The 22,705-nt window shown below is 40.6% G+C and overlaps 2 protein-coding genes across 6 annotated transcripts in view; one reads left to right on the top strand and one right to left on the bottom strand.

The window, feature by feature from the left end:
- Positions 1 to 193, top strand: part of Cyth3 (cytohesin 3) — a 91,505-nt gene extending 91,312 nt beyond the window's left edge. The window contains exon 15 of the mRNA XM_058582449.1: positions 41 to 193. Coding sequence (XP_058438432.1) covers positions 41 to 71 — 31 coding nt within the window. The 3' untranslated portion in view covers positions 72 to 193. The remainder of the gene's footprint in view (positions 1 to 40) is intronic.
- Positions 181 to 22,705, bottom strand: part of Usp42 (ubiquitin specific peptidase 42) — a 47,800-nt gene continuing 25,275 nt past the window's right edge. For 3 of the 5 annotated variants that reach the window (XM_046453647.2, XM_046453649.2, XM_046453648.2), the window contains 12 exons: positions 20,878 to 20,980; positions 19,938 to 20,005; positions 19,158 to 19,228; positions 17,985 to 18,067; positions 15,931 to 16,042; positions 14,943 to 15,083; positions 14,650 to 14,750; positions 12,594 to 12,750; positions 10,533 to 11,249; positions 10,322 to 10,416; positions 6,367 to 7,848; positions 5,002 to 5,332 (listed from right to left, as the gene is read on the bottom strand). In XM_046453647.2, coding sequence (XP_046309603.1) covers positions 5,017 to 5,332; positions 6,367 to 7,848; positions 10,322 to 10,416; positions 10,533 to 11,249; positions 12,594 to 12,750; positions 14,650 to 14,750; positions 14,943 to 15,083; positions 15,931 to 16,042; positions 17,985 to 18,067; positions 19,158 to 19,228; positions 19,938 to 20,005; positions 20,878 to 20,980 — 3,446 coding nt within the window. In that variant the 3' untranslated portion in view covers positions 5,002 to 5,016. Of the gene's footprint in view, positions 1,237 to 2,262; positions 2,307 to 5,001; positions 5,333 to 6,366; positions 7,849 to 10,321; positions 10,417 to 10,532; positions 11,250 to 12,593; positions 12,751 to 14,649; positions 14,751 to 14,942; positions 15,084 to 15,930; positions 16,043 to 17,984; positions 18,068 to 19,157; positions 19,229 to 19,937; positions 20,006 to 20,877; positions 20,981 to 22,705 lie in introns of those variants that run through there. The other 2 variants (XM_046453650.2, XM_058582445.1) reach the window with 1 other exon arrangement.

The raw sequence follows: 22,705 nt of genomic DNA, 5'->3' as shown, positions 1-22,705 counted from the left end.
TTTCCCTGACCAATTCCTGGGGTCTGTACCTCTGTTCCAGGCCTGACAGCTTGGCTGGAGGCACCTACTGACAGACCATGTGGCAGGAGCATTGTGGGTCTACAGTGACTGCAGAAGAAGTCAGTGAGACATACTGCAAGCAAATGGGGAAAACAGGAGTAAAAAACAAGACACAAAATGTTTAATTTGCTGCCATTTATATACTATATAAATTTTACATGCTGTATTATTTACAGTGGGGCAAGTGCTTTTTCAATCTTTAAAAAAACAAAGATCAAACTTTAGACATCTCTGAACAACACAAACTGTATAAACCATACAGATTATTCAGATACAAACTGTATTAAATACAGTTTTCCCCACTCCATCTCCTGATGCAGGACCAGTGAATTATAAGTGTATCACAGTTTGATAGCATATCCATATTAAAAATAAAATCACAGTATGATTTTTGTCTGTAACTAGAAACTTTAAGGGACCAAGCTGACAACTCAGACTCCAATACCATATAGTCAAGACAAGGACGCTGTATAAAAAAGTGTTATGTAATAAAAACATACCGTAGGCTGTACAAATAATGTTTAGATTATACATTCATAATGTAAATACTCATCATAACTGGTAAATTGATTGGAATAGTTCCACAAAGTTCAAAAACAGAACTTGTCTATAAAATACATTTTCAAATCTTGAATACAACTAAAATATGAAGCAAATTAGTTTCTAGTATCAGACATTACAGAAAACAGACTGCCCTCGAAAAGTTTAGTTGAGAGCTTGTGAATCTTTAAATAAGTCTTTAAATTAAATATACACACTGTCAGTTTGTACTTTTAATAATTCCATGGTTTCCCGGTTGGTCTTGCACCAGATGTCTAACTTGGAGGAACATTACATGAAATACAAGTAATCAACCTGAGTCTGTAATTAAGCAGCATTTGAGATGTTCTATTCCAGGGCATTATTTTCACTGTGATATATATACACGGTATCTTACAGTGGTCAGCAGTTGTAGAAAGTGTTCATCCATTTGGAATAAGGGCAATTAAGAAAACGTAAAAACAAAAACAAAACAAACAAACAAAAAAACCAAAACAAAACCAAAAAAAAGTAAGTTTTCCATGGTAAAATCTGTACATATTTACTAAAGAAGCACCACGCAGATTTGAACAAAGTTATTTTCTATGTTTATAATTTAAGCTGGGTTGGGGATGGCTTCTGTTGAACACGTTGAATCTGAAAGACAAGAGGCGCAGGCGTTAGTTTGGAACGGAGGCCAAGATGGGCCCTCCTTTTCAGAAAACCCTGTCAGCGGCTCCCCCAGGGTTTGGGGGAAGCTCTTCTTCCTTGAAATGGTCACTCTGTCTTCCCATCACAGTAAAGGAACCCAGAAATGCCAGGCAGTTCTAGAGACGTGGGCTGGTGGCGAGGCCAGGCAGGCGCCATCTGCTGGGCCCAGCTGGACCTGCCTGGAGCCCAGACTGCTGCTAGACTGCCCCAATCCTCAGCTCCCACTTTCACTTGGGAGGAGTTTTAGTTTCCTTAGACTTAGCTCTTTCCCTTGAGGAGACACTGGTAAGGCTTGTTAATTAACTGCAGATAATTCTCCTGTAGATATAATCACTTTAAAACTCATTTAAAATCCTCCTTACTGATTTGACATGATAGACACATTTGGACAAAATTTCAAGGGCCAAATGGTTCACTGTTACCTTTCCCTCAGCAAGTGCAGAGTACAGTACCATGAATAAAAGCCAAGCATTAACATGACATGGCCACAGCTCTGACACCCTGCTAGGGGAGCAGGACTTCTATACCTCTGCCCTGGGTGTGTGCAGGGATGGTGGTGCAGGTATAGGGATCCTGGGGCCTGGCTCTCAGGACAGACATGTGGCAGGTCTGGGTTGGGGAAATCCAGACAAATGGCAGTCTGTTCCTTCTGAGTTTCGCTGGCATTTTTTAAGATGAGGGAAAGGGATAGGGAGTGACTTCAGTGACAAGCATCCTCCTGGTCAGTCCTGGGAAAGCCAATAAGGAAAAGGGATCTAAACACATCTCCAGGTCTAAGAAGTGTCTGCTGCCCAGGCTGGCCTGGCTAGAGGGAGCTGAGACCCCCACAGCTGGACCACCCCAGGCCACTGCCCCAGCCCAGGTGCTGCAACAGCACCATAAGGCCCTTATGTTTTCTTCAGAATTAAAACTTGATCTGTGTCCTCTCAGTGCTCTACAATGACAAAATGTAGAGATAGGAAAAGGGCTTACCATAACTAGTGAATTTTTTGTTTTGAGGCCAAGTTTTCAATCACCTGGAAGGCAAAGGTTAGGAAATGGATTTTAATAATGATTGTACAAAATTTTTAGTGCCTGTGCTCTGAGTGCAAATTGGGGGATTTGAAACTAGAATCAATTTTCTTTAGTTTAATATCAGTCACCTGAAATCAATTCTACAAACAGGAAGCGCAAACAGAGGCTGGCACATGGCTATTTCTCCAAGTGTCCTACTAAAAATAAGTTCACATGGTGACAGGACCCAGCAGAAGCATGCCCCCAGAGCCACATCCCTGAAGGAACAGGCCCTCCTCAGCCCCATCAAATTGCTGAGCATTTTCCTATTAGGACGGATCTCAGGCCACAGAAGTTAACTGAGAGTTGAATGGAGCCCAAGGACAGAAGCTTGGAAGAGAGGCAGGTAGTCAAAGGCCAGGGCAGAGGAACACATAGAAGGGAGTGGGAGAGAGCAGAAGGGGTGTTAGTCCTCAGCCAGTGCAAGAGGGCCTGGCCACCTAGGCCAGACAGGCAGCCCATCACCTGGGCCCTCAGTCTGTGCTCATAGCAGAAACATGGCTACAAACTAGTCATCAGTGCCACTGGACTGGGGATAGAAACACAGGGCCACCACTCAGACACACAGCCTGACTGCGCTACTTGGAATGGATGAGTGGAATCGGCCACCTAATGCCACAGCAACACTGAGGTTAGCACTCAACCTACCTTCCCTTGAGCCTAGCCATCTCTGGGAGCCAGGCTAGAAGATTCTGGCAACAATTCTGGGATCCTGCCTAATACATAGATTATAAATATACCTCACTGTTTATTCCTTAAATACTACTCATCTCCTCACTTAATCCTTAAGTACCACACAGAGGTCAGAAAAGGACCAATCCTCACCAATCCCCTTCCCCAAATTGTTGAAATATTAATGTGAAACCAATTTTAAAACATACATAATTAACTTCTTAAAAGAGGGCTGGGGTTGTCGCTCAACGGTAGAGCACTTGCCTCGAACATGTGAGACCCTGGGTTCGATCCTCAGCACCACATAAAAATAAATGAATAAAATAAAGGTACTGTGTTGTCCAACTACAACTAAACAATAAATATTAAAAAAAAAAAAAACACATAGAGCTGGATGCAGTGGCACATGCCTATAATCCCAGTGACTGGCTGATGTAGGAGGACCACAAGTTCAAGACGGTAAGTTCAAAAACTACTGTTTAGTGAGACCCTCAGCAAACTAGGAGACCTTGTCTCAAAACAAAACAAAAAAAAAGTTCTAGAGATGTATCTCGGTGGTAAAGCACCTCTAGGTTCAATCTCCAGTACAAAAAAAAAAAAAAAAAAAAAAAAACACTGCCAGGTGCAGTGGAACATGCCTGTAGTCCCAGCCACTCAGGAGGCTGAGACAGGAAGATTCCAAGTTTAGCCTGCCTCACCACCTCCGCAAGACTCTCTTCAGTGCTCCCAGCTCCTGGTTCTCTTTTCACTCCTACTTGCTGGGGACCATTTGTTTTTCAACCAGTAATTGAACAGTAACTTAAGGACCACTGTAGGGAAGGGTCTCTGCCTCCTGCCCAGATCTCCCCCACAGTTCACATTAGACAATCAAAAAGCCAAGATGATGTGTCAAAGTCTCTATGACAGCAGCATGGTCTTTATGCAATAAAGTGGACCCTTGTGGTCCAGCACAGGGTTGGCAAACCTTCTAACGGGCCAGAGAATGATGAAAACTTTCAGTTCGCAGGCCACAAGGTCTCTGCTGCCACTACTCACTTCTGCTGAGCAGCACACCAAAGCAGTCAACCTGGTCACACCCCCAAGCAGAGTTGACATTAAAATTTGAATTTCACATAGTATTCATGTGAAACACATTATTACTCTTTGGAATTTTAAAAAATGTTAAAGCCATTCTAAACTCGCAGGTTATGCAAAGGCACTGGCATGAGAGCTGAATTTTGCCAACCTCCGCTCCAGCCCCATTGACTCTAACCAAGCTCAGTGCTCCTCTTCATGGGCAAAAACCACCCGAAACAAGTCAGAAAGGGAGAGGAGCTGACCCAAGTATAATCAGAGAATGCAAAGAGCTACTAAATTGCAAAGGAGGGGCTGGGGTTGTGGTTCAGTGGTAGAATACTTGCCTAGCACCTGTGAGGCACTAGGTTCAATCCTCAGCACCACATAAAAATAAATAAAATAAAGGAACTGTATCTATTTACAACTAAAAAAAAAAAATTAAATTGCAAGAGAAGACAGTGTCTACAAAGAAGGCTCCAAGACACACAGCAACCTGGAGTGATCTGGAAATGGTAAGAGCCAAAGGCCCACAGTGCAGGTGCCTGGGAGGTGGCGCACCAGTTGAGGCTGACAGCTATGTCTGTGACAACACAAGTCATCAAGTTATGACTTGGTTACACTTGGCTACTTTAAGGATTCGGGAGATTAAAGCATATATGGCAAAAGTATCTCTATCCATAAACTCCAAGGCTCTGACTATGCAGGCTCTGCAAGGTCCAATTCCACGTAACTCCTGCCTTCCACAGATGCTACAGGGTCGGGCAGAGCATCCAAACCACACAACAGAAACAGCCCCACACTGTGTCTGCAAGCTGAGACTGCACGAGATGGAGGATGACTCATTTACTCATGTAACCCCTTCTGCCACTTGAGGTCCTCTCTCCTTTGTTCCAATCACCTTTTCCAAACAAATTTATTAAGAGTTTCTATCTTCTTAATTCCAAGCTATCTTCTCTTACCCTGGCCATACTCAGACAGATGGCACCTGTCAGCCCTGCTTTCCATCCTTAAATGCTTTGTTTTTTCCTGGAAAGGTCCAATGCCTTCCAGAGGCAGGCCATCGGTGAGTAGAAAACTGCCCTCTGTTCTCCGGAAATGGTTGACAGTCTCATAGCTCATGGCCTTCATCAAGTGTAATCCTGAATCTTTCACAAAGTCCTCTGACTTCCTTGAATGTCTCTTCTTTTTCTTCTTCTTCTTTTTGTGTCTGTGGAGGTCGGCATCAGAGTACGCTACTGAAAGATCGGAATCTTGCTGATGCCTGCAGAAGAAGCAGCCAGAATTCAACAACCAAAACACAGAAGCACCTCACACAGGACTTGGCCCTGGGCTTTCATGCCCACTCAGGACTTCAATGTGCAGACACAGGTAAAATTCTTACCTAGTTACAAATGTGTTGTTCATTTGCACTGTAATGCTTTTTAATCCCAGGGTCAAAATTTAGCCAACCTGGACCCCACCTCTGGCCACCTCCACCCACCTCCAGCAGCACTCAGGAGCTGGGGCTGTGGCCAGACCACCATGGGGGTACCTGGCTAACTTCTCCTAAAACCGATGACTAAAGGAAAATAGGATTTTGTCATGTGTCTCAGGCACAGAGAAGGGAAGAAGCTTGTGACTTCCTTTCCCCTCATATACCTGCTGCCTGTTTACATATGGCTTTTGGCAACTAAAGTACAAAGTAACCCTATGGTCACATGTGCTCATCACAGCATGTATCAGTCATTTTAAAGACAATTGCCAACCTGCTTTTTAAAAATATAAACACATTTAGGATTTGAACTGAGAAACAGAGACAGAAAAACAGACAAAGGCAGGCCAAGGAAATAAATGATATACATCTAAGACCCCCACTCTAGGCAGGCAGGCAAATATCAAAGGAACTGTGGCCTCCTGTTTTCTGCCTATCTTGTTGTTCCTAAATTTCAAGAAAATGTAACAGATATGAAAATATAACTTCATCAAATAAAAATCAACCTTGAAGACAGAGATTCCCGCCTTACATTTACACTTACTCTTAGGAGGGTTATAAAGCATTAACTGAGAAGGCAACATCATTTAAGAAATGAGGCTGTTGGCCATTACGATACAAATGCAGCTCAAAAGCAGCAGTTTTAGAAATGTGTAGAAATAGCGAAATCTCAAACCCCACAGAGATGAAGAATACAAATCAAACCAGTGCAACTGACACAGCCCTTTGCTGGTTACTGTGAGAAGTGCCGGAGGCCTGGAGCTCCCCGGGAGCTCCGTGGGCGAAGTGCCTCTGCTTTGCTCCAAGTGCGCCACCATCCTCACCTGCAGTCGCGCTCTCGATGTTTGTCTTTGGATTTCTTTTTCTTCTTTGATTTCTTGTGCTTCTTCACCTTAGGCTCTTCTAAAGGGTCCTTCTGTAAGCTTCTGTGGGCTTTCTTTTCTAAGTGACTGTCATTATTTTCTATGATCTCGTACCTCCATTTCCGCGACTTTACAGTTTCATGTTCATGAAACCGATCCGAGAGGCTGAAACTGCTGTCTTCAGCTCCCAGTGCAGTCTTCTCCTGGGGGTACCTCGCAGGGTGCAGAGGAAGGGCAGGGGCTGCCCCCACTCGCACACTGTGCAAGTGGTGCCGCTCCTTGCCCCTGGCAGGAGGCTCCCAGCCCTTCCTGCCCCTGTAGCAGTCCTTGTGCAGCCGTGCTCGGTCATGCTCCCGGCCACTGCTGTGTAGAGGCCTCCATTCCCTCGTCTCCCTGGCTGCGTAGGGGACGTACCTGTCATGGTAATACCTGCACTTGTCCCACCTCATCTTCTCAGGGTAGTACTTCTCCCGGCCCCAGGTGTGCTCGCTCTCTGAGTGGTGGTGTCTGGCCCAGTCCTGGTCTGACCCACCTCTGTTGCGAGAGTGGTGATAGCTGTACCTGCCCAGGGAGCGGCGCTCGCTGGGGCTGACCCGCTCGCTGTGGCACAGGGGGTGCTGACTCCCCTTACAGTGCTCCACTTGGTGGCGCTCCTGCTTGGCCCGCTCTCTAACATAGCGCCGCTTTTTGTGATAATGGTCCTCTGTCTTGCTCCTACTTTCCCTTGCGTGTTCTCCACTGGAGGAACGATCTCTACGGTTCCGATAATGTCCTCGATCAACTTTTCTGAGGCTACCGATTTTTTCTTTAACCGGAGAATGATCCTGAACTTTCTGTCCAACCTTGTTTTCATCACATCTCTCGCCACTGCTATGCTCGTCGCCCCCATCTGAGTGGGCTCCTGTGGTCCTGCTGTCTGGCTGGGGAGAGGTCAATGCATCTGCAGACACGCCTGTGCTTCTGGAAGGATCTTCTACATCCCTGCATCTGTCTCTGCTGAGGTAAACTAGGAGTTTATGCTCACATTCATCTTCTGAACGTACTGAGGGAGTTGGGCTCAACTTCTCCACTATTTCCACTGGTGCAGAGTCCCGTGGACTCTCAATTAACATTCCTTTCACCTCTTGGGATGGTTTGCTCTGGTCATTTGTAAGATTCTCAGTGTCACACAGGTTAGAAAGTTGATCATCCCCCATGGGATTCTTGTTGGTGTGACAAACATTGTTAATAATAGGCAAAGACTCTTCAGGTTTTGCTGAAATGTTTTCAGAGACTTCTTCTTTGGTAGATTTGGTGTTGGGGTCGGAGGGTGGCAAAGCCTTCTTTAACTTGCTGCTCAGACTTGTAACTGTCTCCACTTTTTCGTGAGAACCAGCAGTGGTACTGCCAACTTCCGGCTCTGTAGCAGGCTCCTCAGCTGGACTTATCTCTGTTCCAGTCAAACTGCAGCCCCACCAAAACAGAGAAACAAACCAGGAGTTAGCCTGACTTCTGTACAGGTTTTTGTCATTGGCTATGTTTGCTAAATATTTTTTAACTTTAAGTATATCTGCCTGAAACCTAGTAACAGGCTTATTTATTATCTCTAAAAATCAGAATTTTTTTTTCCCTTTATTGAATAAAATTTGTATCTAGCCTATCTCTTATCCTATTTTTCAGCAACAAGGATTCTGCAGTTCTAGAATCTTCCTATATCCATATATTTCTAATTCTTCTTAAGGAGTAAATCTAGGGCTAGGGTTGTGGCTCAGCAGTAGAGTGCTCGTCTAGCATGTGCGAGGCCCTGGGTTCAATCCTCAGCACCACATAAAAAAAAATAATAATAATAAATATATAAATAAAATAAAGGTATTGTGTCAAACTACTTCTAAAAAAATAAATGTTTTTAAAAAAGTAAATCTAAAACGATAACAAAAAATTATACTGGGGTCACTAAGTTCTCTAGATCCCTTCTCCCTTTCTCTTAGAGCTTCTGAGGCAGGGGAGCTACCTCCAAATAGAACCAGCAACTCCCTGAATTATGGAAGCCGAGGAGGACTCACTGAGGCTTAGGACTTTCTGTGATAAATTCACCCACCCTTAGCAGCTGAAGAGCTTCTGGCTCATATTCCCAAGGCTAGTGACAGCTGCCAGAAAATAATAAAATACCAGCGATCTCTACTTTTTAGAGATAACCCCTGTGACCTGTGAAGTCACCATGGAGACACTGTAGAAGAGGACTCTCAGAGCTCAGCACATAAAGCAGTACATGATTGGCCATACTACATCATGGGCTTGTTAGTGTCATCTATAATAATTCCCAGGCACATCAGAGATGAGGACCACAAAACTAGACTAGAAAAAACACGGAAAATCACTGTACAAGACAGAGTGTTCCAGCTACTCTGTCTTTAAGAATGAGTATTCTTTGCCTAAAGGACCCAATTCTGCTTTAACAATTAAACCTCCCTAACACAGGTTCTCAGTTGGGGAAGCTGGCAGGTATTTTCTGGGGTAGCCAGAGTGATGGGGGAACCCCAATGGCACAGGTGCCACACATGGAGAAAGAATCCTCTATCCTACATGTTCTCACATCTGCAAGGGTAAAAATACCAGTTGTGTTATTAGCTCATTTTCCAAAGACACTAAATTTTCTAGCAATTCAATTACGATATAAAGCAAGAGATGGATGGTCATGCTGTGATTTGGTAAGAACTTCACCAAAAGTTTTCATCAAGAGAGTCTGGTACTCCTGATGGTGAATCTGGGCATGGCACTTAGTCGATTTCAAGCTGCATTGTAAACAGCCAGGTGCACAGCACACCTGTGCACACATGCCAATACCTGAGTACTCCATATCCTGGTGCAGCCTTACCTGGTGGTTTCCACACCGAAAGTGCATTTCAAACCCCTTCCATTTTATTCCTGAGATAAGTTACAGTCAGGTCAATATACTGAATTTGTGTGGGGGGACAGGACATGGGACTCAACACTAGGCATTCTGCCTCTGAGCTACATACATCTCAGCCCTTTGTTTTGTTTTTGAGACAGGATCTAAGTTGCTAAGGCTGGCCTTGAATTTGCAATCTTCCTGCCTCAGACTCCTGAGTAGATTATAGGCACGAACTACTGCACCTGGTGATACATTGACTTTTTTTTTTTTCTTTTTAATTGAGTGTCAAGGCAGGATATATTTTCTTTGAATTTTAGATTTCTGGAGGGGCCTTCAAAGAACACTTGCTTTCTGATAGAGTTGCAAACCCCTGCCCTATAACCTTAACACAGCTTTACCTGCTTGTCTGTCATTAGAAAGGTGGCACTGGGGGCTGGGTTGTAGCTCAGTGGTAAAGCGCTCGCCTAGCACGTGCAAAGCCCTGGATTCGATCCTCAGCACCACATAAAAATAAATAAAGAAAATAAAGGCATTGTGTCTAACTACAACTAAAAAATAAGTATAAAAAAAAAAAAAAGAAAGATGGCACTCGATATCAGATTCAGAAGTGGACCAAAAGCATCACTGGTCAGAGAGAGCATCATCAACGGGATTGTGCCATGCTGTAATGACTGAATCCCACAGAGCGCATTTTTTTCTTACTCTTCTAAAATGCAAATAACAAATCCTATAGACTATTATGCAAGTCATTCCAAGATTCAGCTGGGTGAAGTGTACATATCTGCAATCCTAGCTATCCAGGAGAGCTGAGGTGGGGATATCACGAGATTGGGACCAGCCTGGGCAATTTATTAAGACCCTGTCTCAAATTTTTTTAAAAAATTAAAGATAAAATGGGCTGAGGATGTAGCTCACTCAGAGAGTGGTTCTGGCTTCAATCCCCAAATCATTGCAGGGTTCAAATTGTTCAATATAAGACTTCTATGGACATTATTGGATGTCATACCATGAAGTTCATTTCCTCGTAATTCATTCTTTTCTTACCTTGTTTCATCTATTGAGCCTTTTACTTTGTTGCTAAGTTTGAAAGTCTCTAAGATTTTGTCTTCTGGGAGAGATGGCAAAGGAACAGGCATCAACTACAATGAAAAACAAAGACATTTTAATTCTAGCTGCCAGCTCCATGATCACTTAAGTCTGGCCAAGTGAATGGCCAAGAATGAGACTCAAAGCAAAGCCTCTTCCACTCACTCACCTTTCCAGGAAGACCATTTGCTTTAGAAAAGGGATTTTCTGAGTGTATAGTAGGCTGGACTTGGCAGCTGGCACCTTCAAATGATAGGCCATTTTCTTTTGGGTTGCCATCTGCACCATTAGCACCATTTAAAGTGATAGGTTCTTGAAGCTCATGCTGAGAAGCCTCATCATCTTCGGCTTCTTCACCAGCAGAGTGAGAGCTCGTCACTGTACCCACACCATTCTCCTTGGCCAGGCCCTTTGTTTCCTCGTCAGACTCTTCGGATGACTCGGCACCATAGGGGACCAGCACACTGGAGCTCAGCTTAGACTTGCCATTCATCACTGGCTTGGAGCAGGATTCACTCGGAGAGATGGGTTTTGCTACTTTATTAGAAATTGACATCGTAGATGCATTCGAGGTAGACTGTATTGCAGAAGAATTAGTAATGGTAGAAGAGGGAACAGGCTTGTTAGGAGCCTCCAAAGAATTGCTGTGAAGATTAGGCTGAGACTGACCTTGGCGAACAGGCAACTTGTTGTGAATACTTATGGTAATTTTTTGTTTCTTGGGATGTTCTGGAATAACTGAGGGCCTGTTAACTGACCAGTTTTGAACAGAAGTGGAAGCATTAACAGGACCAGCCCTGTTGACACTGGGATTTCCATTAGGACTTGACATGGAACTGCTTGGTGTTTCCTTCAATGGCCCAGTTCCATTCAAGTGAGGTGGATTCTGGAAGGAAAAAAACCATACTCATGTCAGTGCTCCAAGAACATGGTCCAACTTGGCTGAGGGCACTTCCCATGTGGGCCTTGTTATAACTTATAGATTTCACATGTCTAGAAATACCACTCTTTTCTTTTCATCTGCTGCAACCCACATACACCTTAAAAGGCCCTAGTTTTCTGGCAATTAATTAATAAAAAAACAAATATGTTTGCCAGATCACAATCCCCAGACCAAATTTTTCTATTTCCCAGGTCACTCTGAGAAAGTCACACATATTCTCCTCAGCTGGGTTTCCTGGGAGGCCCATATCACAAAGACAAAAGTACCAGGAAGCAGGAATCACCACTGGCCTCAAAGCTAAGGCAGGCTAGAACAACCCACACTAGACAACCCCAGCCACCAACCCGTGTCATCTCCCGGTTCTACTTGTGCAGGTCTATTGCTCCAGGTTCCCACTACTGGTGCTAAATCCCTGTGAGGACCTGGATGAAAGCTGGTTTACAGATGAAATCATGTTGGGCCTTCACAATGTTTTCTTAAATATTTGAATTAGTTGTTATTTTAACATTGGAAGGTTTCATGGTAAAAACCAACCCAACAAACAATTTAATAAACCAATTACAGCTGTTCCCTTCCAGAGTCATCTATACTCTGGTTTTCCAATGCCCTAATGTCAACTCTGAAGAAGAGCCCAACTCAGAAGCCAGCTGCCTGCCCAGCTCACAAAGGCATTGGATTCTACTACTACCTAATGTCCTTTAAAAAAAAAAAAAAAAAAAAGCATCTAACTAGAAAAATCTGATAATTCAAATTAAACTCAACTGGGAAGCTGTAGAACACCACAACACCAGTGACATGGCTTAGTCCCGACAGGCTGCTCACAATTTCCTGTGAGTCTGGCAAGTCAGGCCCCATTCTGCAGACTGCTTCATACAACAGAGGTACACAAGCAGTCCTCCTGACAGGACCATCAGATGCAAGATCAAATTCAAGTGGACAGCAGACATAAAATGCCACATACCTGAAGTAGCTACATGGACCCTTTGTAAAAGGGTCACTTTTCTGGTATCCAACATTAAGAACCCAAATATCTTACCCATGGAGCAGGAGTCCACACTGGGAGTTGACATTTAAATATACTCACACCCATACCATCTTCTTGATCATTCTATTCATGCTAAAGTTTCTGTATACTTGCCATTATTTTGTAATAAAGGGCTTGAATCAACTTTAACAAGAGATTCAGTTGTGCATGAGGACATAGCAACTACTTTAATGTTAACTTGAGGGTTCAAGGGTACATTTTTAAAATTAACATAAAAGTTATATTGCACCTATGAATATTACCTTTATCAGGTGAGAAGGAAGCTGTGGTCCAATAAACCCTGGCGTCGTGGCCTGCTTGTTGGTAACAACCCGCTGACTAATTACTGGGCGGGGAGAGGACTGGCCCGGGCTATGGGTGGAATGAGTAAGTTCACCTCCATTTTTCACATCATGGGACCTGAGGACAAAGAGTGATATGACTTAGGGTGAGGAAGGACATCTCCTTAGAAGAGACTCACTTACAAAATCAACAACACTTAACCCCTCAGAAACTAATGGACAAATGAGTGCTTTTATGTCACTCTGTACAGAGCTATACATGTTTTTCCTTTAGGTCAATGTTAGTTGCTCAGATCAGGACACAACAGGGGCAACTGGGTAAGTAAAATGGCATTTTCCAACACCACCTCCTCAACCTTGCCCCTCAGCAGCAGCTTCCATTCTATCTAGTGCTGGATCATTGCTGCCCCCCACCCCTGTTTTCATTCGTATTGTTGGTTTTCACTAGTATTTAGTATTCCTAAAGCATAAAGGGGCGGGGGGCTTTATTAAAAAACCACTCTCAATTGAGCATGATGGCACACATGCCTATAATCCCAGCACTTCAGGAGGCTGAGGCAGGAAGATTGCAAGTTCAAAGCTAGTCTCTGAAACTTAGCAAGATCCTTTCAAAAAATTTTGAAAGGCTAGGGATGTGGCTCAGTGTTTAAGTACTCCACCCCTGGGTTCAATCCTGGTACCGAAAAAAAAAAAAATCACTCTCAGCAAGAGAATTACAAGTTCAAAGTCAGCCTGGGCAACTTAGCAAGAGTCTGTTTCAAAACAAAAAAATCAGCCGGGCACAGTGGCACACACCTGTAATCCCAGTGGCTCAGGAGGCTGAGGCAGGAGGATCGAGAGTTCAAAGCCAGCCTCAGCAACAGTGAAATGCTAAGCAACAAAATGAGACCCTGTCTCTAAATAAAATACAAAATAAGGCTGGGGATGTGGCTCAGTGGTCAAGTATCCCTGAGTTCAATCCCTGGTACCAAAAAATAAATAAATCAATCAATCAAAAGAGCAGAGGATGTGGCTCAGTGGTAGACTGCTCCTGGATTCAATGCCTAGTACTAAGAAAAACAAAAGAAAAATTACAACTGTGTAATATTTCAACACATGGCTATCTATGATCATTTTGCTACTGTTGGACATTTTAGGATATTCTTAATTGTCAGCTATTAAAAAGGGACACCTTGAGGGACGGAGTGCTAGGCCAGCCTGCTCAATGCCCTGGATTCCATTTCTGGTATTGCAGAAGAAAACAATAAAAATAAAACAACAACAACAAAAAAAAAAAAACCCAAGGGGCACACTGGAGCATGCATCAGATTTCTGCAAAAAATGGAACTGATAAATCAGATCTTACAGCTATAACAGGACAGCCCCGAACACTGGTGCTAGTGTTGGCCCAAGCTGGTACTTGACTGGCAGCCTAAGCTCAGCAGTGAGGTGATGGTGGCTGTGATCACAAAGGATGCTCAGAGACCCCTTCCCAAGGCCACCCACTGCCCTCAGTGGCCCCTGGCCCACTTGTTTTGCCACCAGCAGCATAAGCTACCCTTCTAAATTGTCATCTTTCCTTTCCTCTCTACCTTTTAGTGCTGTGTTGCCAAAAGAGCTGGAAACTAAGGCCAACTCATAATCCATACTCAAAAACAACCTGCTCACTCTCCAGGCCATTGGCAGAGCTAATCTTCAAACTATCATTAGAAAGAATAAATAAATAAATAACTTAAAATTGGCTAGACATATTGGCCAATTTTAAGTTAATTCTAACTACTCAGAAGGCCAAGGCAGGTGAATTGCAAATTCAAGGCCAGCCTAAGCAACTTAGACCCTGTCTCAAAATAAAAAATAAAAAAGGCAGGGGATATAGTTCAGTGATAGACTGAACCCCTAAGTTCAATCCCCAGTACCACCAGAAAAAAAAGAAAAAGGTGGCGGGGGTGGGGAGGCTCAAAAATTGAATTTAAATATGTTGATGAGAGGAAAGAAATGGTGGAACAAAAAATTTAACAACTTGTTTTCATGACAATACCTGATATAAAAGAGCACATAAGCTTGTTGGCTGAGTACCGATCTAATATCACTGGTAGATACAATGGAATCATTCATTTGATACCAGAGGCCATTACTAGCCTGCAAAAGAGTCAATAGAGAGATTAGTTATATTCACAAGAAACACAGTCAAGAGACATTAAAGAACAACAGGTTAACCTAAGTTTCACAGATTAACCATTTAAGTTCTACTTTTTACTCCCAAGAACATTAGAGCTATCTTTTGGTACATATGTGAAATAACTGACTATTAGCAAAATCCATACAACTTACTTTTATGTAACAGAAGTAATGGCCAGCGTGGCAATTAAAACCAGTGTGCACCAGCACTGCATACAGAACATAAATAATTGGTTCTCCATTTGGTTGAGACATGTATGGACGAATATCAAGATATTCAGGATATTTCACATCCTAAACAGAAATGAGAACAGGAAAACAGAATGTCATTTCTAAAGAAACACACCATCCATATATTCAAGTGCAGAACATTTAGAGTGTCCTGGAAGAAGACTCAAAGGATACTGCATGCTGTGATGTTACAGCAAAACCCCAATGCATTTAGCCACCTTTTCAAAGGACACAATTAACCTAGAAAACACCTGAACCTAAGAGCATTGAAGGCAGCCTCTCTGTCTTTTATTTCCCTTCAACAAGGAAGAATCAAGGAAGATCCACGTTCTGTGAATCCATCAAATCTACCAGACAATAACAAAATGACAACTCTGGACATTAATCACAACTTATTTTTATTTTAAATAAAAATAATTTTGGAATATATTATTTATTTTTCTTGCATGCTGTTGAATTTTTTTTACCATATTCAAATTTCAGTAAGTGGGAAGAAAACAGGAAAATTCAGTGTACTGAAAAAATCAGAAAATAAACAAGAAAATGAACTAAGACAGGGACATCTCTTTGGATTTCAAATTATACAAGCTGTCCCTGCATCCCCTCATTACCATGGATACCAAAGAACTGACTATGAAGCCCAAATGCAGATAACAGTTACCAATTTTATCACTAGAAAGTCCAGCCAGCTGAAGCGTACACTAAAACACACACACTCATAAGCACATAGTCCAAACTACTGGCACAATTATTTGATCTTTTTTTTTTCTTTCTTTTTTTCCCCAGCTACCAAATGCTGGAAGAACTCAGAAAATTGATCTAATGATTATTCACTTAAGTCATTTATAACCTTTAATAGTTACTAACACGTAAGCTTTGTAAGGTTTCACATAAAAGATTATTAACATACCTTAGCAATTTTTCCACCAGTAAAATTTGCAAAGCGTTTCAGAGAAAGTGTAAGAACATTAGAAGATCTATGTATAGTGAACCTTTTTGAAGCTGGAACCATCTTTTTACACCTTGAAACACACAGAAACAAACGATTAAAAAAATATGAATTTTTCCAGTGTTTTAGTCTTTCCTTAGTTATTTTTCTACAACATCCTAAATGAAGATTCCAAAATAAGGATACTAAGATGAGAAACACCAGCACCTTAAATCAATAGTGAAAATATTAAATTAAAAATACCAAACTGCCTAAAAGCATGAAGGAAGGAAAAATAGGACAATGCCAAAATACCAAGCCATGTAGACTACCAATAGGTTAACTCAGGCTGGGGGTATTGCTCAATAATGGAGCACTTGCCTAGCATGAATGAGGCCCTGGGATGCAGCCCCCAGCACTGAAAAAATGATAATAATAAAAAACTTATAAAAACTTAAAAGCTAATAAGAACCAGGACAATGGTGTACAACTATAATCCTGGCAACTCAGGAGGCTGAGGCAGGAGGATGGCAAGTTCAAGACCAGCCTCTGCAACTTAACAAGAGCCTGTCCCAAAATAAAAAGGGTTGTGGATGTATCTTAGTGGCTGAGCATCCTGGGTTTAATACCCAGTACCACCCCCCAAAAAAAAACATTTTTTTTTAAGCTCGCATAGTTCTGTTACAGCAGATAGCAAACCCTATCCAGATATAAAAGGAGCTGGGTTGTGGTTCAGTAGTAGAGTGCTTGCCTGGCACACGTGAGACACTGGATTCAATCCTCAGCACCACACAAAATAAATAAAATATTTTGTCTAGATATAAAAGGAAAAAAATAAAAGACTAGAAATTTAAAACAGGAGAAAGTGCCATAGTATTGGCAATAAGGGAGCCTTCTCTCCCCACCCCCATAATAAATATATAATGAAAAAAAGATTTCCTATATTACCTGACTATAAAGTAGAAATCTACTTAAAACATATGAAAACAGGGCCTTCTTAAAATAGGCTCTTTTTACTGCCTGGACAAATATATTACTGAATAATCTAAATTAGACATTACCCCACACTCTGGGTACTGATAAAAGAGAAAGAGATCCTTAGCTCTTCTGAGAGTAAGTGACCCCCACCCTATTCTCAACCTTTTTCTAACAGGAAAGTCAATGAAAATGCTGCTTGACAAACTGTTATCCCATGCTGTGAGGTCCTGGGAGAAGACACTAATGTGTGGAGTATGGATGATATTAGCTTGCTTTCTCCCATCCAACTGGCCCTAGAGTAAGGTGCCAGTCCTCCAAAGGCACAAAGCTGCACATCTTGAAAGAGTGGAAACATTATACATTCCATGTTCTGGCCTCTAGTGGACAGGGAAACAGCATCTCTCCAGATGGCATTAAAAGCTTAAGGCAGGGCTAGGGTTATAGCTCTAGTGGGTAGAGCACCTGCCTAGCATGTGAGAGGCACTGGGTTCGATTCTCAGCACCATATATAAACAAATAAATAAAATAAAGGTCCACTGAAAACTAAAATAAAGGGGCTGGGATTGTGGTTCAGCGGTAGAGCGCCTGTCTAGCACGTGCAAGGCCCTGGGTTCAATCCTCAGCATCACATAATAAATAAATTAATTAATAACAAAAAATTTTAAAATAAATAAATAAGTAAACAAGAAAATTGAGGTATTATGTCCAACTGCTTCTAAAAAAATAAATATTTTTTAAAAAAGAAAACAAAAAGAAAAAATTAGAAGGAAAAAAGCTTAAGACAGGGGGCTGGGATGTTGGCTCAGGGGTAGAGTGCTTGCCTAGCATGCGTGAGGCACTAGGTTCTCATCACTGTGATCCTCAGCATCACATAAAAATAAATAAAATAAAGGTATTGTGTCCATCCATCTACTACTAAAAGTATTAATAACAACAAAAAAGCTTAAGGCAGCTTAGTGAGCCATTTGAATGCACCAAATTCTTTCAAGCCAAGTCTCCCTGCCACCCGCACTGTAACAGCCAGCAACAAGAACTAAAAAAGTTACCACCCATCATACTTGCTGCACTTGTAGGAGTTTTCACCATCCAGCTGTTCTGGTTTCACAAACTGCTCCAATGCCTTATTAACACTTTGAGCAGCCTGGAAGAAAAAAGCATAAAGACCATATCACTACACACTACCACAGGTTGAAAAACAAGAGCAGGAAGGAGGGGGAGGAAAAGAGAACATGTGAGCAAAAGACTCACACAGAAAAACAAATATGAATTTTTATGTAAAAGATGTTTTTTTACGGTGATATCCACATCTTCACACCAAATTATTTCTCCTTCCATTAAAAATACAGATTAAACAAAAATAAGTAAAGAGGTTGCTCACCACAGCTTTATTTAGAATAGCATAAAAGTAGAAAACATCAAGGAACCAGATAGGTGAATTACGGTATATCCTCTTACTGGACCACCACAAAACTGCCCAAAGAACACACTGATGTGGAAGGTCTCCAAGCAGAATTAAATAAAAATAGCAAGTGGAAAAACAGACTAAGTCATAATCCCACTTCTATGAAAAGGAAGTCATCTATTCTGGAGCAGGGTATATATCAAACTACTAAAGAACTAATTATGAAAGCAAGGTTTTACATATGTCTGCAAAGCTTCTTTTTATCATTAACATGTATTACACATCTGTAATCAGAAAAATGGAAACTCAATAAAAAAAAATAGGAGTTAAAATGCAAGAAGCAAAACAGTTTCTAAAAAATAATAAACATCTGGACTGGGCTTGTGGCTCAGTGGTAGAGCGCTCGCCTAGCACATGCAAGGCCCTGGGTTCGATCCTCAGCACCATATAAAAATAAATAAAACAAAGGTATTGTATCCAACTACAACTAAAAAAATAAATATTTAAAAAATAATAATAATAAACATCTAAGTTTGGCTAATACAGGGATCAAAATTTGATTTTATAAGATTTCTTAAGTGAAAAGTCAAAAGGTAATAAAAAGACTTTAAACTTAACCATCAAAATAATTAATCAGGGACTGAGGTTGTGGCTCAGCGGTAGAGTGCTCGCCTAGCGCGAGCAAGGCGCTGGTTTCAATCCTCAGCACCACATACACATAAATAAATAAATAAACAAGCAGATAAATAAATATATAAATAAATAAATAAGGTGATTGTGTCCAAAGTAAATACTAATAGTATTTTTTTTAAATAATTATTCAATTTACCTTTATCTCCAATGTTATGTCAAGATATGGATCAAAGGTATCTGAAACGCCCTTGCAATTTAAACACTTGACTGAAACAAAAATAAAATGCAAAAGATAAGCAAAGGGTATTCATCACATCAGTACCAACTATGAAATGACAGAATATAAATATTATTTCAAAATAAAAGAATTAAACCAGTAAAATTTTTACTCTATTAGATTGGGGGGAAAAAACTAAGTTAATATTACACACAGTATAGGTGAAAGGTCATGAATCTGGCCCCTTATACACTACTTGTTGGAATATAAACTGGTAAAAACCTCTTAGAATGACAACATGCCAATAATAGAAATTAAAATACACCCTATGACCTAAAAAATGCTAATTTTAAGAATTTATCCTATATATACTTTTACATAAACACAAAGGCATGTGTGCATGAATGTTCAATGATACACTGATGTAATAACAAAATAGAAACATAAATATCGATCAATAGAACAAAATTAATGAAATACTACTGAAATTGTGAAAGATTTTGTTAAGAATTATTTGTGCTAAAATATAAGATCTATAATACTTAGAGAAAAATGAAAGTATCATACATGCTCCCAGTTTGTTCACCCTTAAGAAATTACCAGAAGGCTAAACTACCAACTGGCACAGGGTTGCCATTAGGTCAGGGAGATTGGAGTCAGGGCTGGCTAGGAGATCTACATCATTAGCCCTTTCCTACTGTCTGCATTTTTAAAAACACATGCATGTATCACTTTATCAACTTTCAAACAAAAGTTTACCTCTAGATCTTAGGTATCCTCCAAATATCTGACAAACAAGTGTGGTAGCCTGGGTATGTCTGTCTAATCTGAAAAATAGTTAAAAAGTGACATGATAGAAGAATTATGCAAAAATTACCCTATGACTAGATTTTAAAAGCATATACATCTATAAAGGAACAAGATTCAAAAAGACCCCCAACCCACCACCATACACACACACACACACACACAAAAGACCTCAAGATATGTGGCAGCCAAAAACTAGCCCTTGCCTGACAGATACAGTGAGGGTTTGGGGATGAGGACAGAAGGAGCTATATTATGAAGGGACTTTGAAATCCAGGCAGGAATTTGGCCTTGCAACAAAGAAGATACTCTCAGCAGGTTTGTGACCCTGCACCAGAAGAATGACATGAAGGCCTAGATCAGCATGCAAAGGGAAATGTACTAGGTGTATGTGGGCAAGAGCAGGTGGGTTATGACTGTTTTCTATTTGTCTCCTCAGTCTTCCTTCATGTCTGCATTTAGGTTTTAGGACAAAGCTATAAGAATTCATAACTGACCAGAGAGAGAGAAAGAGGCAGGAAACACAGACACATTGTGAGTCTAGAGGTCAACAAAGAAAATGTTAGAAACAACCAGGAGAAGCAGGTAATTTTAGATCTGCTAAGGTGCACCATTACCCAGAAATTAAACTATGGCAAGGCCAACATTCATTTTCTGACACTTATAATTGAACAAATTAAAACTGTTATAACAAGTACCTTTCTAAATTACAATAATTTTAAAATAATGCAAATCAGGTCGGGAAGAGGCAGGGGAAAGTCAAAAGGTAAAGTAAACAGATCTGTATAACAGATTTTTATGTTGTAACAGATTTCAACATAAAAGGCAAAACTAAATTCTGATAAGCCAGGGACACAAAACATAGCAACGACTGATGTTTTATTTGACTTACTTATTGCTCCCATTCAAACATGCTTTTTGCATAGCATCAACAGTATACTGAAGAAATTCATGGGCATCTTCTTGGTTTCCAAAACGAAAGTGCCTAGCTATACCTATAAAATTTAAGTAAAGATGAGGCTTTATATCATTATATATTATATCCCTAGGCTATACCACAAAAAGTTATATCTTATATTTATTAGAAAAATCCCTGAATAATTACTTAATGAGGAAGCAACACTAACACAAGCTGCCTTGATAACAGCCAGGACCACATACTGTCACTGAGATCCAACAGGGGATGCAGTTTCTTAAGAGTCCAGAGCTTCTTTTTTTTTTTTTAAATACATTTTTTTTTTAGTTGTAGATGGACACAATATCTTTATTTTATTTTATTTATTTATTTTTATGTGGTGCTGATTATTGAACCCAGTGCCTCACGCATGCGAGGCAAGAGCTCTACCACTAAGCCACAATCCCAGCCCCAGAGCTTCTGCCTTTATCAAGTCAATAAAATTACACTTAAATAAAATCAACATTGGCCATATTTCCTCAAAAGTTTGTCTAAAGTATTATGTTGATGCACACAATTTTAAATATGGCATTAGATCTCCAAAAGAGAATCCATGAAAAACATAAATATCCAACTACTCTCAATTCTATCCAATGACCAATAGAACAAATTATATTTTCAGTTGCACAGTAATATTTTAGTCCTACTTCTCACTAAGCAGTTGTAATACCAAATTATTTTAAAAATAAAAACAACACAAATTAAGAAATCACAATGAAATATTATATATTGAATTTTACATGTATGAATGTGCATAAACATATATTACCTCAAATCATGAAATTTGCTAATATTCCACCAATTTTGACTTATAAAAATGGCAATTTCTTGATTCAACTGTGATGTGCTTTATGGATATATGTATACATACAGAACATAAACACAATGAGGGGGATTTTTATTGGGTTTTTTTGGTTGTTGTTTTTGTTTTTTGTTTTTACATTGGGGATTAAATCAGAGGGACTTTACCACTAAGCTATAGCCCCAGGACTTTTCATTTTTTATTTTGAGACAGGGTTTTACTATGACCTTGCTAAGTTGCTGAGGCTGGTCTCAAACTTGTGATTCTTCTATCTTAGCCTCCCGAGTCACTTGGATTATAGGCATGCACCACCGCTCCAGCCAAGAGCAGTGATATTTTCTTAAAGACTATGTTTAAAATATCATTCATGCCTACTACAAATTTATGTATAAAAATAAATACAGGGCCGGGTGCGGTGGCACAAACCTGTAATCCCAGCTGCTCGGGAGGCTGAGGCAGGAGGTTGAGAGTTCAAAGCCAGCCTCAGCAAAAGCAAGGCACTAACTAAGTAACTCAGTGAAACTCTGTCTCTAAATAAAATACAAAATAGGGCTGGGAATGTGGCTCAATGGTTAAGTATCTCTGAGTTCAATCCTCGGTACCCCAAAAAATAAAAAATTAAAAAATAAATAAGTAAAGGTACAAACAATCAAAACCTGAGCTGGCTAAAATTCTGCCAATATCCAACGATGTTTTAAAGATTTCTGCACTGTTTGTTCTGGCCTGTCAATAATGCTAAGAACCAATTAAATCTTCAGCAGCTTTTTAGGAGAAAGGATTATAGTTTCTCACTATATACTTATGCACCCTTATAATTACCCAGTTAGATACCAGATTAAAAATTAGTAGGTTTCTTAAAATTTTCACTCAGTTTTTATTACTACTTGGTTAAATAAAATGAATATATATTAAAAATGAATATGGGCTGGGATTGTGACACAGTGGTAGAGTGCTTGCGTAGCA

This window comes from Marmota monax, unplaced genomic scaffold (assembly GCF_021218885.2).
Source record: "Marmota monax isolate L192 unplaced genomic scaffold, Marmota_monax_Labrador192_F-V1.1 WCK01_AAM20220418_F8-fsc00148, whole genome shotgun sequence".
Classification (NCBI taxonomy): domain Eukaryota; kingdom Metazoa; phylum Chordata; class Mammalia; order Rodentia; family Sciuridae; genus Marmota; species Marmota monax.
Note: the sequence above shows the minus strand (reverse complement) of the source record. Positions and strands in the feature narration are given on the sequence as shown.